The sequence below is a fragment of the Scophthalmus maximus genome, chromosome 10 (assembly GCF_022379125.1).
Source record: "Scophthalmus maximus strain ysfricsl-2021 chromosome 10, ASM2237912v1, whole genome shotgun sequence".
In the NCBI taxonomy this organism is placed as follows: domain Eukaryota; kingdom Metazoa; phylum Chordata; class Actinopteri; order Pleuronectiformes; family Scophthalmidae; genus Scophthalmus; species Scophthalmus maximus.
This window is the reverse complement of record NC_061524.1, coordinates 230,001-242,500: the sequence shown is the minus strand read 5'-3', so window position 1 is coordinate 242,500 and position 12,500 is coordinate 230,001. Positions and strand designations below refer to the sequence as shown.

General features: G+C 45.3%; 2 protein-coding genes across 6 annotated transcripts in view; one reads left to right on the top strand and one right to left on the bottom strand.

The window, feature by feature from the left end:
- Positions 1-1,160: 1,160 nt before the first annotated feature.
- LOC118284000 (barrier-to-autointegration factor B) lies at positions 1,161-2,914 on the top strand. Of its 2 annotated transcripts, none has more exons than XM_035606535.2 (3): positions 1,161-1,308; positions 1,748-1,878; positions 2,577-2,914. In XM_035606535.2, the coding sequence occupies exons 2-3, from the start codon at positions 1,753-1,755 to the stop codon at positions 2,721-2,723; spliced, it is 273 nt and encodes a 90-aa protein (XP_035462428.1). In that variant the 5' UTR covers positions 1,161-1,308; positions 1,748-1,752; the 3' UTR covers positions 2,724-2,914. The 2 variants fall into 2 exon arrangements, with proteins under 2 accessions (XP_035462428.1, XP_035462429.1); XM_035606536.2 differs by lacking the exon at positions 1,161-1,308 and adding an exon at positions 1,347-1,488.
- A 142-nt stretch (positions 2,915-3,056) lies between these two features.
- entpd6 (ectonucleoside triphosphate diphosphohydrolase 6) overlaps positions 3,057-12,500 on the bottom strand; it is a 12,618-nt gene continuing 3,174 nt past the window's right edge. For all 4 annotated transcript variants that reach the window (XM_035606526.2, XM_035606524.2, XM_035606527.2 and 1 more), the window contains 10 exons: positions 11,731-11,806; positions 8,046-8,081; positions 6,667-6,755; positions 5,972-6,051; positions 5,782-5,846; positions 5,036-5,137; positions 4,817-4,957; positions 4,292-4,348; positions 3,730-3,839; positions 3,057-3,494 (listed from right to left, as the gene is read on the bottom strand). In XM_035606526.2, the coding sequence (XP_035462419.1) occupies positions 3,411-3,494; positions 3,730-3,839; positions 4,292-4,348; positions 4,817-4,957; positions 5,036-5,137; positions 5,782-5,846; positions 5,972-6,051; positions 6,667-6,755; positions 8,046-8,081; positions 11,731-11,806 (840 nt within the window). In that variant the 3' untranslated portion in view covers positions 3,057-3,410. The remainder of the gene's footprint in view (positions 3,495-3,729; positions 3,840-4,291; positions 4,349-4,816; positions 4,958-5,035; positions 5,138-5,781; positions 5,847-5,971; positions 6,052-6,666; positions 6,756-8,045; positions 8,082-11,730; positions 11,807-12,500) is intronic.

Below are 12,500 nucleotides of genomic sequence, written 5' to 3'. Positions count from 1 at the left end.
CAGTGTAAACAACCATCAGAAGTTCAAAATGATCCCATAGATGTGTTGACGGACAGGTTGAAACATAACACGATGCATAAAGAACTAGTTGAGTAAAAAGAAAGTAAGAACTCAGGCAAACTGGATTAATGGGGAACTTTCTGGAATTTTCAAGGAGTTTCGGAACATTTTCAGGGAATTTTGATTGAATTTTTGTATAATTTTCAGGAAATTATGTTTAACTTACAGGACATTTTCATTGAATTTTGGGACATTTTCATGTGAATGGGACAATGTTTGTCACATAGGTCTGACCTCCTGTTGTCAGTAGGTGGCGCTTTGACCATGGCTCAATATTGACATGTAGATGTGTTGAGGGAGGGACTGTTATCATGACTGACACATGACTGATGAACTCGTGGAGTGGAGTTATGAGAGTCTGATGTCTCGTGGCTAGGGGAAGGCGTCTCAGAAAATATATCACATCATCAAAGTGTTTTTGTTTCAGGTGATGAAGTAAAGTCAGAGGAATGTCCCCCATCACAGAGCAACAGCAAACGTAACCACGACAACAGGGTTTAACACATGATCAAACATTTCAGAAAATGACATCATCAACGTCTCACAATTTCACTGACTACACATGAGTGAACCAGCAGACTGACGTACAAAACTGTTAACTTCCTGTTGTCGGTAGGTGGCGCTATAACTGTGGTTCAATATTGACATGTAGATGAGTTGAGGGTGAGATATTTGGTGAAGATATGATCACATATGGTCGAGTTATGACAGTCTGATGTAACACGGGGGGGGGGGGGGGGCGGGGTCAGACGAAGGTCACAGGTGTCTCCACATGACATCATCAATGTGTTTTTTTAAGGAAGTTGGAGGTGAATCAGACAACGTCACAGTAAAAAACATGTCACTTCCTGTTGCCAGCAGGTGGCGCTATCCTATCTTGAGTTATTACATTTTGTTCTACTTCTTTCTCTCACTATATAAAAACAACAATTTTTACTCCTAGCACTTTAATAACATTTCTTTAATAACATTTAATAACACTGAGTATTTCCCTTCTGGGTTCAAGAACTTTTACTGCAGTAAAGTATCTGAGTACTTCTTCCACCGCCGAACAAACGCTGCTCTGGTTTTATTAAATTCCCACCGAGTGATTCATCTTCGTTACGAATCATCTTTGACTAATTGCGTCATGACGTCATGCTCAGAACGTTTCCGGGTTTCAGAATAAAACGCATCCGGTTTAAATAAAAAGTTGTGCGGTTCTTTTTGTGGGAATCGTCGCGCTGTTCGGTTCGTGTCGGAGCTCAGGTGAGTCGAACCACTTCCTGTTGCGTCAGGTCACTTTAACGGGTTCTTCTCTGAGCGGTGAAAACATTAAACTGCACTTTGAGTCCGGTTGTTCCGGTTCGGGTCGAGTCTGTGACGTGTCGGTGTGGACCGGGATCAGGACCGGGTTGGTCGCCATCAGGTTCGGACTCCTCCGAACCGGTTCGTCTCCACGTGGCTCGTTTAGTTTGTTTTATATTCCCGTAAAAAAAAGAAGAATGTGAGCGGAAACTACCGTGAACTACAAAATAAAAGCTCCGTTTCCTCAGACTGCGCCAGGGACGGATCCTGAGAAAACGGGGCCCCGGGGCCTCGACCGTTAACGGGGCCTAACACATTAAACTGCCGAGTCACGATTGGTTTCTTCTTCTTCTTCTTCTCTCCCAGTTTTTAAAATTAATTTTTGTTTGTCGTTTTCCAGCTACGATGTCGACGACAACTCAGAAACACCGCGACTTCGTGGGCGAGCCGATGGGCGACAAGTCGGTGACGTCGCTGTCGGGAATCGGAGAAACTCTGGGGAGGAAGCTGGAGGAGCAGGGGTTCGACAAGGTGACACGTCCTGTGGTGCCCCCTTCAGGCCGCAGCCTTTATTACAGCTTCACATCAATCATTAATTAACCAGGAACTGAAGTTATTAAATCTTAAAATATCACACGTTCTCTTGTCTCCTCAGACCTTCACATGTTCCCTTGTCTCCTCAGGCCTTCACGTGTTCCCTTGTCTCCTCAGACCTTCACGTGTTCCCTTGTCTCCTCAGACCTTCACATGTTCCCTTGTCTCCTCAGGCCTTCACATGTTCTCTTGTCTCCTCAGACCTTCACGTGTTCCCTTGTCTCCTCAGACCTTCACGTGTTCCCTTGTCTCCTCAGACCTTCACGTGTTCCCTTGTCTCCTCAGACCTTCACGTGTTCCCTTGTCTCCTCAGACCTTCACGTGTTCCCTTGTCTCCTCAGACCTTCACGTGTTCCCTTGTCTCCTCAGACCTTCACGTGTTCCCTTGTCTCCTCAGACCTTCGCATGTCCCCTTGTCTCCTCAGGCCTTCACGTGTTCCCTTGTCTCTTCAGGCCTTCACGTGTTTCCTTGTCTTCACATGTTCCCTTGTCTCCTCAGGCCTTAGCGTGTTTCCTTGTCTTCACATGTTCCCTTGTCTCCTCAGGCCTTAGCGTGTTTCCTTGTCTTCACTTTCCCTTGTGTCTTCAGGCCTTAGCGTGTTTCCTTGTCTTCACATGTTCCCTTGTCTCCTCAGGCCTTCGTGGTCCTTGGTCAGTTCCTCCTGTTAAAGAAAGACATGGAGATTTTCACCGAGTGGCTCAAAGACGCCAGCGGAGCGAACTCCCGTCAGGCCGGGTCCTGCGCACTGTGTCTGAAGGACTGGTGCGACGCCTTCCTCTGAGACCCCGCCTCCACCTACCATGTGGCCCCGCCCCTTCCAGCTTCTGGAGCTCATATCTGTCTGTTGCTGCTGTAGAAGTTTCTCAGGAGAATCTTCACCTGGACGTCGCGATGTCACCTTGTTGTTTACCTGCTCAGATTTATTTAATTTTATTGAAAGTTTACATCAATAAAAGAGTTCTGTCAATCAAATGACTGTAGTTTTTACAGTATCAATAACTGGTTCAACTGTTCATTCTGTTTGATGTGATGAGGGTTACTGTATTAAAACATTTGTTTTTTCTGATTATTTATTTATTTGACTCAAAAAGTAAAAAAAGACAGACTCAGTGGATTATTAAATAAAGTATTTAAAAGTTTCACTTCATCAGAATAGAAAAGTTCCTTCACCAGAGTTTCTCTGAGGCTTTGACTGAAAAAACTCAAATCAGATTTTGGCACAAAAACATTCAAACATTCAAACATCGTCAGAACAAACGATCAAAAGAGAAAATCAACACATTCAACGTGGAGCCGGAGTGATCACATGGCTGAGTACAGTGCAGCTGATTGGAGGTCAGAGGTCACGTGACCCGGGAGCAGGAGTGAAGCCAACGAGGTCAGATCACCTGGGATCAGAGAGCAGCCAATAGGAGAGTGGCGTGTTCACCACCTGCTGGCGTCAGGCTTCTCAGAGGTCAGCCCACCCTCAGTGTCCCTTCAGGGACTCGATGTAGTGGAACGTCGCCCCCAGAGCCCAACTGGTCTCCACCTGGTTGATTGTCCTCGCCAGCTGCAATAAACACACACACACACACACACACACACACACACACACACACACACACACACACACACACACACACACACACACACACACACACACACACACACACACACACACACACACACACACACACACACACACACACACACACACACACACACACACACACACACACACACACACCAGTTGTGATGTCATCAGTGACATCATCATAGAAAGTCTCTAATGGACTGTTCTTCACCTTGAACTGTTTGTGAGGAGGGAACCCGAGCTCCTGCAGCAGAACTGAGATGTAAACGAGGTCCAGACAGAGGAACGGACTCTGAGGAGACACGGACAGACCGCCGCACACTGCAACACAACAACAATGACATCATCACAGCATGTCACGTGATCGGGCGACAGGTCACAGTCGAGACAAAAATGTAAATTATACAAATGATTCAACAGATTCAATAAAAAACATGTAAATATTAATAATTAAAACTCCAAATCATTAAACCTAAATTATTATTATCATTAATATTATTGTCATTATGATTATTATCATTAGGGGAAGGTCAAAGACTTGAGCTTCTTTGTTGGTATCTGAGGAAATAAAAATGAATGTATTAAAAATGATGAAACTTTATTAAAGTTGATATTTGATGTAAAAGCAGCTGGTTATGTTTATATTTATTATATTGTTGATGATTATAGATTATTGATCATCACCTCTGACATTTGATGTGATATTAGAATCAATAACTGTTTTTATGATGAGTGTAGTTCAGACGAGCTGCCAACAGGTGGCGGCGTCTCACCTCTCAGAGCAGCGTCGGTGTAGTCGGACACTCGGATGTATCCTCCGTCTTTCTCCTCTGAGACAGACACGACAACAGACCATCAACAAACATGGCGACAGACAGAACAGTCACGACGACAGACACAGCAATGGACACAACAACAAACCTGAGGTCAGTCAGAGCTGCAGCACAGACAGTCACAGACATCATGCCTGTTCTCATGAATATTAAATATATTTATTATTATTATTAAATATAAACTGACACGATTCAAAACACTGAGAAACATTCAAATTAAACACATGAATCATTCATGTTCCAGGTCGTAAAACCAACATCCTGGTATTTTTACATCTAAATCCATAAAACTCTGTCAGATGATTGATGACATCATCCTTCACTCATCCAGAAGTCCAATCAGAGAGCTCTCTGGAGTTTTTAGCTGTTCCTACTCCTCTTCGTGAGTATCAATGGTGCCAGTAAGTGAATTTAAATATGAGGAATCAAACATTGATTGATTGACAGATTGATTGATGGTGTTACCGATGACCCCGACGTCGACGGCCCGGTCGTAGTAGTAGCTGAAGGCATAGAACTCCACGTCTGCGGCCTCCGACGCCTTCATCACCTTCCTGTACAGAACCTTCTCCACTTTGGTGAGACACGCCTCGTAGACCGGTTCCCCTGAAACACACATACAGCCACAAGGTTCCTACTAGCTGCAGCTACAACCGACCAATTATTACCCAGCTAGGACTCTACCTGCTTTCTGTCCCTTCACAGTGTAGACGACGTCAGCGTGCTCCCAGCTCCCCGAGTACTCTGGAGCAAGGCAGGGGCTGACCAGCTCAGTGCTGCCCCCTACTGCAAACACACACACGTACACACACACGTACACACACACGTACACACACACACACACACACACACACGTACGTACGTACACACACACACGTACACGTACACGTACACGTACACACGTACACACGTACACACACACACACACACACACACACACACACAGATTTAACGCCATCTGAAACATTTATTTAACATCTACTAGGATTTTTTACTTTGGGCCATGTCTCATCTGCTAACATGGAGGGGGAGGGGGTTATGACCTGTACTGCAGCCAGCCACCAGAGGGTGATCGTGGTATGTTTCATAAAACAACAGTATAATAATAATAAATATTAAATCTTCTTCTTGAGGTGCGAGGGTTTGATTCATGGACCTGGTGCTCGAGTGTGTCACATGTATGATGTCAGAATTTTATATATATATAGTGAAAGTCTGAGGGGAATGTGTCAGTGATGTTGTCGTGTGGAGAATCTGCAGCTTCTTCTTACAGAAGCCAAATCACAGCAACAGCTGGCATGCAAGGAATTAATCTTCTGTGTTATTAAAAGATTAGATAATGGCTTATTTATCTGGAGGGGGGGTATAAAAGGCAGAGATGAAAGCAAATTGAAAAACAAGAAGAAAAAAAAAGAGGGTTGAGTACGTACGAGGTGAAGCGTCAACGCCGCCCAGGACGGCGAGTCGAGCCGACATCAGGCCCAGACCCAGATAACTGCAGAGAGAAGATAAACTGATCATCTGCTCAGAGCCAAACAGTGATCAACGATCAATAATAATAATAACGTCATCTGTTCAGCTGATTCATAATTTCTCCTGGTCTCCACTTCCTGTGTGTACCTGTGAGTGTAGACGGTGTGTGTGTTGTTGAACATCTGGAAGGACCGGATGTAGTCGATGGGTGAGGTCTGGAGGGTTTTCTGCTCAGAGAAAAACAACAACAGATCAGATTCTGATAAATAACGATCAGAAAATTGTCATGACATCATCACGTCATCATTACACCCTAAAGAAGACAAGGGTGTCCACGGAGATCCAGTGATGTGGTGAAGCCTGACCTAGATAAGAAACCAGACCCCCCAGCGCACGCACGCACGCACGCACGCACGCACGCACGCGCGCACGCGCGCACACGCACACGCACACGCACACACACACACACACACACACACACACACACACACACACACACACACACACACACACACACACACACACGTCTCTCTGACCCCTCCCTCCCTTATGTGAGGGTGTTTATTTGGGATTAGCGTTGCATTTACAGATTAAAGCTTTTAAGATGGAGACACACTGGTAGTTTAACTGGAGAGAGAGAAAGAGATGTTTATCTACCTCGCTCTACCAATGTCACTTGTGTCTTTCTGAACACACACACACACACACACACACACACACACACACACACACACACACACACACACACACACACACACACACACACACACACACACACACACACACACACACACACACACACACACACACACACACACACACACACACACACACACACACACCTCATCCTGAGGGCTGAAGGTGATCTGAGTCGATCCGCCGCCCAAATCCAACATCCCCACTGTGGGCGAGTCAGCACCATGAAGACCACCTGAACAGAGAGAGAGAGAGAGAGAGAGAGAGAGAGAGAGAGAGAGAGAGAGAGAGAGAGAGAGAGAGAGAGAGAGAGAGAGAGAGAGAGAGAGAGAGAGAGTGTGTGTGTGGACAGAAAAAGAAAAAAAAATTGAGAGATTAGGAAAAACAGAGAGAGAGCTGCAGTATAATCCAATAACAGGTAATCACTATTTCTTGTCCACATTAATCTGGTTTTAACACACACACGCACACGCACACGCACACACACACACACACACTTGCCCAAAACAGTAACATTTGTCGTCCCATTATTGGTTTGTATTTTAATATGTGTGTGTACTATCTTTGTGAGGAAAGGATGTGACTTCACAGTGGTGAGTGTGGTGCAGGTGAGGACAGGAAGTGACCTCACAGTGGTGAGTGTGGTGCAGGTGAGGACAGGAAGTGACTTCACAGAGGTGAGTGTGGTTTGAGGACAGGAAGTGACCTCACAGAGGTGAGTGTGGTGTGAGGACAGGAAGTGACCTCACAGAGGTGAGTGTGGTGCAGGTGATGACAGCAAGTGACCTCACAGAGGTGAGTGTGGTGTGAGGACAGGAAGAGGCCAGACAGAGGTGAGTGTGGTGTGAGGACAGGAAGTGGCCTCACAGAGGTGAGTGTGGTGTGAGGACAGGAAGTGACCTCACAGAGGTGAGTGCGGTGTAAGGACAGGAAGTGGCCTCACAGAGGTGAGTGTGGTGTGAGGACAGGAAGTGGCCTCACAGAGGTGAGTGTGGTGTGAGAACAGGAAGTGACCTCACAGAGGTGAGTGCGGTGTAAGGACAGGAAGTGACCTCACAGAGGTGAGTGTGGTGCAGGTGAGGACAGGAAGTGACCTCACAGAGGTGAGTGTGGTGTGAGGACAGGAAGTGACCTCACAGAGGTGAGTGTGGTTTGAGGACAGGAAGTGACCTCACAGAGGTGAGTGTGGTGTGAGGACAGGAAGTGACCTCACAGAGGTGAGTGTGGTTTGAGGACAGGAAGTGACCTCACAGAGGTGAGTGTGGTTTGAGGACAGGAAGTGACCTCACAGAGGTGAGTGTGGTGTGAGGACAGGAAGTGACCTCACAGAGGTGAGTGTGGTTTGAGGACAGGAAGTGACCTCACAGAGGTGAGTGTGGTGCAAGTGAGGACAGGAAGTGACCTCACAGAGGTGAGTGTGGTGCAGGTGAGGACAGGAAGTGACCTCACAGAGGTGAGTGTGGTTTGAGGACAGGAAGTGACCTCACAGAGGTGAGTGTGGTGCAGGTGAGTGGTTGATTCTCACCGGTGAGGAAGTTGACTGTGATCCAGGCAGAAATCCCTGAACAGACAAAACCACAGAGCTCAAGATGTGACTGACAAAAAGTACAGTTAACATGCTAACGCGCTAACACACTAACACGCTGAACTTATGAAACTGTTGACCTGCTGATTATAATAGATTATTACACATTAGGACTTTATGAAGCTTCACTTCTGTGTCGACTCAGTGTCACGTGAACTTATTGATCGATTGTGTGTCAGTTGATCAGATGGATTAGCGTCACCCTGACGACCAGAGGCGAGCGGTGATGATGACATAAAGAGGATCTGATTATTCAGGTCAACTCAAAGACGACATCAGAGCTTCGTGCATTAGGACCTTTTACCAGCGACCTCTGACCTCATCCACATGCACAAGTGGATGGAAACTGTATCATAGGAGCTTTACCATAAAACTCTTAGGCACAAACACTAAGAAGCAATTTTCCAAACAAAACAAACAAGTGGGGGAAGAGACTCGGCTTTAGGTCCGGCAGCTCAACACCGGCACTTAGCGCCCGTCGCCCATGGCAACCACTCAGAGATCTGCATTAACAATAAGTCGCTTCGCTGCGACGGTAATCTGAGGCCGGGATGAGCGTCGGGCGAAGAACCACCATATATCTGAGCAGTAATAAGTCTGATGGAATCTGACCATTAGTGAAGATCATTAAAAAGACATTTACAGTCGAGCAGAGCGACGAGCGTATCCCAGAGAGAAGGAGGAAACATTCAGCCTCAGAGCGAGCGGGACTTTAATCACCCCCCCTCCTCAAGATTAAGTGCGACATTATCCCACATGGACATAATTGCTTGTATGAACTAGTTTAAAAGGATTGGATTATGTGCCAGCGAGTCACAGCGAGCGTTTAAAACACAGCCCGCATGGCATTCATGTCTATATATATACTGTATATATATATTACATATACATATATATGTATATATATATAGTATACATATCCTACGACCGCTTTAGTGCAGAAAGGTTCAGAGTGATAAGGGAAGCGGTCACTGCAGGGTCACTGACAGTTACACCAGATCGTCAGATCAATGAAGAATTTACAGGACAAATGAATATATGAACATAAGAATATATGAAAACATGAATGAACACAACTCTCATGTGTTGACACGCTGATGTTTTCTTTACAGAACAGAGATTCACTCAGATTAGATATCGTTGTTTCAACTTGTTGTCTATTACATAAATATGATCAAATATACAGTCTGGTCTAATTAATGCTGGATAAGAGTGAGTTATAGTTGGCCTCTGAATATTATTAATAATAATCAGCACTGGTTGGATTTTGTGACATGTTTTGTCAACTGATGATTGATTACTGATTGTGATGCCCCAATAAGTCTGTGAACTAGAAAAAGAGATCATGTTTCTCCAGTGTTAGAATCTCTGCATTGGCTTCCTGTAAAATTCAGAATAGAATTCAAAATACTGCTCCTAACCTACAAAGCCCTTATTAATCAAGCTCCATCATATCTTACAGAGCTCATAGTTTCATATTATCCCAATAGATCACTTGTCTCTACTTGTGGTTCAGAGTCTGTGAGAGTAGAATGGGAGGCAGAGCCTTCAGCCACCAGGCTCCTCCCCTCTGGAACCAGGAGGCAGACGACATCTCTACATTAGAGTTCAACTTAAAACCTTCCTCTTTGATAAAGATTATAGTTAGAACTGCTCAGGTGTTTAATAAACCATTTCTTTATTATGCTGGTATAGGCCGAGACTGCTGGGGGAACTTATATCATGAGCATCTTTCTCCCTCTCTCTCTTTATCTCTCTCTCCTTCTCCCTCTCTCTCTCTTTATCGCTCTCTCCTTCTCCCTCTCTCTCTCTTTATCTCTCTCTCCTTCTCCCACTCTCTCTCTTTATCTCTCTCTCCTTCTCCCTCTCTCTCTCTTTATCTCTCTCTCCTTCTCCCACTTCTTTCAATCTCTCTCTCTCTCTCTCTCTCTCTGTCCCCATGTATCTACATTACATGTCACTAACTCTGTTTTCTCTCTCTCCTAGTAGATCTGACCCCAGAGCTGCAGGATACAAACCCCTCATTATTATTATTACTATTATTTTTATTAATAACATCATTGTATTTATAAGTATCAGTTTTCACTAATTATAAGTATCAGTCTGGTAGAAATTAAAGCAACTGTTATACTACCCCCCCCATCCCCCGATATGTTTACAGTACATGTCACTGACCCTGTTTGTGTTTTCTATCTCTCCTAGTGTATCTCTGACCCCAGAGCTGCAGGACCCAAACCCCTCATTATTATTATTAATATTAATATTAATATCATCACTAATAATAACAACAACATAATTGTATTTTTTAATAATAAGTATCAGTCTGGTAGAGATTACAGCGGCAGTTGTACAACTGTCCTCTCTCTCTCTTCTCTCCTACTGTCTCTCCTCTCTTCCCCCTCTTTCTGCCCAACTCTCCTCTCTTCCACCTCTCTCTCCTCTCCTCCCCCTCTCTCTCCTCTCGTCCCCCTCTCTCTCCTCTCTTCCACCTCTCTCTCCTCTCTTCCCCCTCTCTCTCCTCTCGTCCCCCTCTTTCTGCCCAACTCTCCTCTCTTCCACCTCTCTCTCCTCTCTCTCCTCTCGTCCCCCTCTCTCTCCTCTCGTCCCCCTCTCTCCTCTCGTCCCCCTCTCTCTCCTCTCTTCCACCTCTCTCTCCTCTCTTCCCCCTCTTTCTGCCCAACTCTCCTCTCTTCCACCTCTCTCTCCTCTCTCTCCTCTCTCTCTCCTCTCTTCCACCTCTCTCTCCTCTCTTTCCTCTCGTCCCCCTCTCTCCTCTCTCTCCTCTCGTCCCCCTCTCTCTCCTCTCTCTCCTCTCGTCCCCCTCTCTCTCCTCTCTCTCTCTCTCTCCTCTCTCTCCTCTCTCTCTCCTCTCTTCCACCTCTCTCTCCTCTCGTCCCCCTCTCTCTCCTCTCTTTCCTCTCGTCCCCCTCTCTCTCCTCTCTCTCCTCTCGTCCCCCTCTCTCTCCTCTCTCTCTCTCTCTCCTCACCCCAACCGGTCGAGACAGAAGCTCCGCCCACAACTGAGTCTGGTTCTGTCAGAGATTTCTTCCTGTTTAAAGAGTTTTTTCTCTCCACCGTCTCCAAGTGCTGCTCATTGTGGGATTTGTTGGGTTTTCCCTGTAATATTGTAATATTGACCTCACTATGTAAAGTGCCTTGAGACAATGTATGTTGTGATATGGCGCTATACAAATAAAATTGAATTGAATTGAATTGATCAGTTCACTTATTGATGACCTGATTGGCAGCAGGACGATGCTTCATTTTTGTCTTTTGGAACCTAAACCTCTGGTTTGCCTGCAGAGCCTCGTGAGGACGTCGGTCTAATCCTCCTCGTTGCGTTGGGAAATCAGAGTCAAGATTTATGACTCAGTTCATCATTGACCTGCTTCAACAACGAGGACGAGAAACAAACAGTCTGTAATCTAATAAACCGTAATAAATGTAATGTAATGTAATCTAATAAACTGACCAGGTCAGAGGTCAGAAGTCGGCAGTCCCTCAGAAACTGTCTGTCAGTCATCCACATCTGTTTCCCATGGCAACGCTACACGTGACCTCATCGTTCGCTGGCGTCGCTCACACATTAAAACACCGATAAAGACACGAGGTGAAGACGAGTTACCTTCGTCCGTCCCGTCCATGATGGACACGCTGTCGTCTCCGGACAGGAAGGGGGACTGGAGGAACAGCGCCCTCACCTGGTCACACACAGGAACCACCACCATTAAGATCAATACTGCATCAATAAACTGACTCATGACACAGCGAAGTTAAAATATCAATCAACGAATCAAAACCTTTCGCACAAGTTGACATGAGTCAAAGTGTTTGACAGAGCAACGACACTAACGCAGACACAAACGCAGATCCACATCGGATTAGATCCAGATCCAGATCAGATCCACATTGGATCAGATCCATAGCCTCTCAAAACCTGGACCTGAGGTTCCTGGTTCACCATCAGACAAGTGAAGAAGTTTTCTCCCTCTCGTGTTTTCATGTTTGTTGTTGTTGATTTATTTATGTTTTATAATTTATGAATATTAGTTATTGTAGTTGAATGTAAACTGATCACGAACCTCTGTCTTCCTGTTGTTATATTCTGATATAATCAGATTATCATTTTATATTTTAATAAAACTAATACCCTCCTGTAATCAGCTCGTCTGATCATAAGAGCAAAGCTTCACGTTTAATCTCATTCTGGCCTCGTTCTCTCGTCCAGTTATTACTTAAAAGATTTAATAGACTTTTTCTTTTTTGGCTCCGACGTCCTGACGCTGATGATGATGAAGAGGAGGACGATGATGAAGAGGATGCAGGATATTAGCTAAAGTATCTGGAGATTATAGATCTGACCTGCTGATCAGGTGTTTGATTATTAATGTCTTT

Coding starts and splice junctions, on each gene's coding strand:
- LOC118284000 (XM_035606535.2), top strand. CDS start 1,753: ATGTCGACGACAACTCAGAAACACCGCGACTTCGTGGGCGAGCCGATG. Junction 1,879..2,576: donor AGGAGCAGGGGTTCGACAAG/GTGACACGTCCT, acceptor TTGTCTCCTCAG/GCCTTCGTGGTCCTTGGTCA.